This window comes from Antennarius striatus, chromosome 19, assembly GCF_040054535.1.
Source record: "Antennarius striatus isolate MH-2024 chromosome 19, ASM4005453v1, whole genome shotgun sequence".
Lineage (NCBI taxonomy): Eukaryota > Metazoa > Chordata > Actinopteri > Lophiiformes > Antennariidae > Antennarius > Antennarius striatus.
The window spans coordinates 7696564-7702246 of record NC_090794.1 but is presented as its reverse complement, the minus strand read 5'-3'; the positions used below and the strand labels follow the sequence as shown (position 1 = coordinate 7702246).

At 38.1% G+C, this 5683-nt stretch overlaps 1 protein-coding gene across 1 annotated transcript; it reads right to left on the bottom strand.

Annotated features, from left to right (window-relative positions):
• Window positions 1–939: 939 nt before the first annotated feature.
• On the bottom strand, window positions 940–5063 carry LOC137613403 (proteasome subunit alpha type-6). The gene is made up of 7 exons (XM_068342601.1): window positions 4892–5063; window positions 4095–4189; window positions 3361–3442; window positions 2530–2685; window positions 2249–2427; window positions 1560–1654; window positions 940–1156 (listed from the first exon to the last, which is right to left on the bottom strand). Exons 1-7 carry the CDS (start codon window positions 4965–4967, stop codon window positions 1099–1101), a joined length of 741 nt encoding a protein of 246 aa, XP_068198702.1. The 5' UTR covers window positions 4968–5063; the 3' UTR covers window positions 940–1098.
• Between the last annotated feature and the right edge of the window lie 620 nt (window positions 5064–5683).

Below are 5683 nucleotides of genomic sequence, written 5' to 3'. Positions count from 1 at the left end.
GTATGTTCATTTGAAAATCAGAAGCGTAAACTCAAGTGGCATTTAAGTACTGTATCTCAAATTTGTACACACCACTCTGGGAGTTATTAACTGTAATAACCAGAGGCACCAACCACTTCCCTAGAATGAAGTAAACCTGATGCCAGCAGACTCTGGAAATGTCCTGTCGTGATTAGGTTTGATAGCAGCGATTACTCTACCTAGTCTGTAATTGTCCTCAGGGCTGTAAACATGATCAAAATTAGAGGCCTGCAGGGGAATTTTCCAAGGACCAAACTGTTCCTTCTTCAGGACAGTGACAACAAAGACAGGAGCTTAAACATTAATCTAAGCTTAAACTCCAAACAATTATCACTGCTTTTAGCATGAGAAGAACATTTTAGGTAGATTTCTGCAATGACTGTAGAAAAAAACAACCAAAAGAACCTTCTGTAATAAGACTGATAGGATACAAAGTACAAAGCTGAGGGTTAAACCCTCACAAATGTTGAGGTATTAACCACTAAGTTACGCTCTCCCTTCCACACAAATGCCATGTCATTTTTTCATTTTCTGTATTGAGAGGAACACATTATCCATTTGCAAAGAGAAACTACTAGCGCTGCAGGGTGTGTGGGGAGAGGTGTACTATTTCAGTCAATCTTCATGCATGTGTGAAATGCACAAGGAATCAGGTCAAAACCAAGTCTACATCACTTTGTAGTAAAGCAACCTCTCCACATGCAGCACCTTGGTGTGTCATGTGACTCTGGTGCAATTTCAGAACCACAACAGGAAGCTCAGAGGTAGAGCTCAAGTTCCCGTAAACATTTTTCCCTGCTTCTATATTCAGGTGACAGATGTAAAAAAGACAACTGTTTAAGAAGTGGTCTGATTTTATGTTCAGTGAGTTGGTTGCTAAAATGCATCCATGTAAGAAAAAATTCCAAGTTTTTACAAGAAATGGGCAACATTTATTTTATTCCAAAAACCTTTTTTTTTTTTATTGTTGAATGAAACAGTGGGGGTAAATGTACAGCACACAAAGATAACATCAGTCTCCTTCTAGGATATCCCATCATGCTAACTTAATCCAACAGGTGATGTGTCTCTGTTTGCTCAGTCCCGCTCTGCCAGGGACATCAGGTGGGTGTCCACTTCAATCTCTGTGAGAATCCTGTAAAGAAAGGATGGAAGATGGTTCTGACATGGAAAGATTGATTTAAACTAAGAAATGCTATTATTATTTTTTTAAATCCTTTCACATGTATCGGGAATTTAAGGTTAACAAGAAACAATCAAGCATCTGAACCTAGAACCACAGTAACTGGATTGTTCGACGAGTAAAATGGTAAATTTAGCTCATCTGCTGAGACATTAAACGAGACAAAGGATTCAGCTTTAAAATCAGACTAAATCCATTAAAAACTCCCTGACTACCCCTAACATACAGTAAAGATGAAGAGTTCAAATGAACGCAATGCTGAACGAGGAGCAATGACCGCATGCAAGACAGACAACATTATGGGACACTTATATTCTCATTTTCCCAAACTATCATGTACTAATGAGATTTTTACCTGAACTTGGTGTCCTGCGTTGTGACGACGCCGACCTCAAGCTCAGAGGGCTTGAAGTCAATGGAGAGGACAGTTGACAGACAAGAGATTGCCGTCTGATGGGGATACGAAATAGAGGTAACTTAGGTGTGACTATAGTATCATTAATGTGACAAAAATAATTCACATCACATTAAAGCAAGAACACTCCTCCACATATACAGTACATTTAATAGAAGACAGTCAGAAAAGGTATACATGTTTTCCCTTTCAGAATTACGAAAATTCTGAATATCATTACGCGCTTTTCCAGTAAAGCAATGCTGCAATTTTTTCCCTTTTTGTCTCCTTATTTCAGAAAAACAGAGCAAATATTAATGCATTCATAAATAAAAGATAAATAAAGATGTGTAAAAAATACAGAACAGTTCACAGAGCATTGATCTGGGACAAATCCCACTGACAAAATGAGCCACTGGAAAAAAAGTAACACGCAATGATTTAAATTTCTAAACAGCAAACGGCACCACTTCAGTACTTTCTTGTCGACTGTAGAAAATGCTGCTATAACATAATCAGACATTTTGGAGTTGTTCTCCAGAAACCAAACTTGACGTTCTGCCAGTTGTAATCCTTTCCTACAGCGTCCGCCTCACTAACAGTGGGGGACAATGAGTCCTGAAATAGGTGTAACTTTCACTTTTTTGTACCTCAATAGTTTGTTCAAAGGTCCAGTCCAGTTTCTTTTTCACTTTCTTTTCAAGAAAGCTGGTGGCTTCTGTCTGCTTCACTCCAGCGGCAGTGGCCTTGAAGCCACAGTAGTAGCCCGCTGGGTCGCATTTGTACACCTGGGGGCCGTTCTCCTCGTCAATGCCGATCACAATCATACCTATAGGTGAGAGGCATCAGATAGGATGGAGACATTTCAGTATTCTATACATATAGGTCTGTTAAAACTCTTAACCATCATGAGAAACTTTAACATGCTTACAGCAGCCCAGTGGTCGCATCTCAGCATTCTGTGTGTAGACTTGTGAGATGTCAGCGATTCTCTTACACAGCATATCCACAGGAATCTCATAACCATACTTGTACTGCCAATTGGCTGCCTCATAGCGGGCTCGCTGGACTTGGGACCTGCTGTCAGCTGCAAGAGTTCAGAGTGGGAAGAAGGGTAAAGAGGGCTATTTGCTCAATAGAACCACGTAAATGCCACAATGTCATGCCGGTTCTTCAAACACTAAAGGCAATGTCAGAGTGGCATCAACAGAACTGTCCTAAATTGTGTCAAAGTTTATGACTGTCAAGAAAGAGGAACCATTGGCCATGCTGTGACGGAGACCAGAGTTTAGAGGAATTACCTATAATTCTAACTGTAAACACTGGACTTTTCCTCTTTACTTTGGCTTCAACCAGTTTGTACTTTTGTTTTTTTTTTCCATGTTATGAAAATTCACTGTCTCCAAACTACACTTTTTACAATAGTGGAAAGTTTGTAATGGCCTACATGAAAAAGGTTACCAGTGATAAAGCAGGAAGCTTGTGCAGGAAATGTAAACCCCTGAATAAATCATATGCAAGAGAATTGTTAAAATTGTTAAAATGTTTATTTTTGTATTTTCCTTCCACTGACTGCCTTTTATTTAGAATAAAAGGCAGTCAGTGGATTTTTTCTTAATGACATCTAAAAATAATAAAACTGAATGACTCATAATGGACAGTACTGAAGGAATACATCATTTTAAGCAAAACTGTATGTTGATTCATTCACACGAGTCAGTTTTCTGCTACTTGACAGTGAGGGCAGAAGTTTTTTTCTTACCCGTCATCCCAGACATTACACATCCAATGTTATCTGTTATTCTGAATAGATGAGTCACTGTGGTGGCATCCAGAAGCTTGTCCTGTTTCAAGGAAGAAAAGATTCAATGAAAAGGCATGGGTGTGACACAGGATAGTGGTCAGATATGTTGATCTTACCACTGCATTCAAACTTTTCAATGGAAATCAATCACTTGCTTGAATGACTGTTTCACATTCAGATCTCTTAGAACAAGTATGATGAATAGGAAACAACTGCTATCAGACATTATAATAAATGGCTAGATAATAAGAATTTCACTACTTTTTTAGGAAATAAAAAATAATCTACTCTGGTTTAAATCAATTCTTAGACTGATCAGGTGAAAGAGAATGTTTTTTTTTTGTTAAGACTGATGATGAAAGTACCCAAAGAGAGTATCATGTGACACTTTCCAGAAGCTGCATATACTGTACTTAGTAACAACTGAACCCACTTTATTCTGGTGGGCAAATAGGATTATGTGACGAAGTGCAAGCGATCTCTTAAAGTATTCTATAATATATTGAGTGAACTTAGAGGAACTGCAGCTATGTACAGTATCGGAGTTTGTCCAATGCTGATTAACAATACAAAGATACTAAAATAAAGAGTTACATTCAGATCCATATTGGTGTTTATCAGAACAGAAGGTCTATGACTTGACAATGATAAACATGCTTCCCATGTCAGTAACAAACCTGATTTCAACTCACCGGTACTTTTTTCTGTGTTACAACGACTGCACAGTCTTTTCCTCTGACTGCTACTGATGTGAGCCCACCTTGATTTATGGCCTTGAAAGCATATTCTGCAAAAGATAGAACCGATCTTTAAACAAACATGTTCACCTGATAACTAACAGTATGCAGACGTAGATTAAGAAAAAAAAAGTTAAAGAAGTCTTTGATATGGATATGACAGCCATCCTCACAAGTAGAACATAAAATGAGATATCGCATCCCCGTGAGTGATATAGTATATATAAAGAAATATCCTCTGTATTACTGCAAGTTTGAAGTACAGTATTTAAACAATACATTGTCTGTGGTTCACAATTTAGAGTGGACCTTCCCTTTAAAACCAACCCAACCACCGTTACTAGATAATATATTAAAATGTCGCCACTGAACCCCACTGATATGGTGATTAGAATTAAATTACAATTGTAGCAAACAATAAATTAACTTCATTAGTGAATAAGGTTTAATTCAACAGTGAGTTGACAGTTTCAGCTATGAATCAGCTTGCTTCACTGCAATGTTAGCTATGCTAACTAGCCTATTCGCTAATTTCAGTCACCTTGCTTTATGCAACTGAAGTTGACCTAGAATAACAACGGACACAACACAAATATGACTTTAGGTTTCTTTATATGGTACGACTTTCGCGTTGATGTATTGTTATATCATGGCTACAAGCCTAGCAAACCGAACCATGACTTAGCATTTAGCAAGCTAGCAAACAAGCAAGCCTGCGAGCCGGTTTTGTCTGAATAAATCCCCACACTGACCGACTTGATAGAGTCTTCCTTCGGGAGAGAAGATGGTGATGTGTCGATCGAACCCTGCACTCGAGCCTCGAGACATTTTAAAAGCTTAAATCGGCAAAGAAGTTCGTCCAAATTAATCTGCAAGCAGATTGCACTTCATGAACAATATTTCCACCCGGAACTAGTGACAAGTTCATCACCGAACTTCTTCCGGGTGGACGGCCTGCTTTGTGCGTTGTTTCCATGGTGATTAATACTCGCGTAACACAACGTAGAAGTTTGTTGATGCAGTTTAAATCTGATTGACGTATTCCTGTATTGAACTCGAGTATATTTCAGACAGACAGATAGACAGACAGACAGACAGACAGACAGACAGACAGACTAAAGTTGTAAAATTTAGTGACTTTCTTAAGTCGGTAATCAATGTATTGCTGATTAAACATTTGTCTGTATATAGACATAGAGTATATACACAATCTGTGTAACCTGCAGGGAAAAGCTATAATTCTAACTATATCTGACAAACATTTTTCTCATGATACCACATGTTTACTTGTCAATGCCACCTTTGTGACAGAACATGTGACTACATTTTATGAAATTTATGGAATCAAGTCACTGTCATATCCAACAGTAAACATTTGCAATTTCAATGCCACCTCCAAAAACAATACATATTAGGGACTCTTAGGTTGGTAAGGCTGCGGAAGAGCCACATCCTCTACTCAAACTTCTGACACATTTCTCTAATGAGTAATTAAAGTGACACAAACCACATTTTGTTGGTTTTTAAAAAGAATTTTACCATTG

Bases quoted from the DNA above. Each gene is read 5' to 3' on its own strand.
- LOC137613403 (XM_068342601.1), bottom strand. From the start codon at position 4,967: ATGTCTCGAGGCTCGAGTGCAGGGTTCGATCGACACATCACCATCTTC. The intron at 4,190-4,891 runs GTCAGTGTGGGG...TATCTTTTGCAG, and splicing joins AGGAAGACTCTATCAAGTCG to AATATGCTTTCAAGGCCATA. The intron at 1,655-2,248 runs GTACAAAAAAGT...TATCCCCATCAG, and splicing joins CCTTTGAACAAACTATTGAG to ACGGCAATCTCTTGTCTGTC.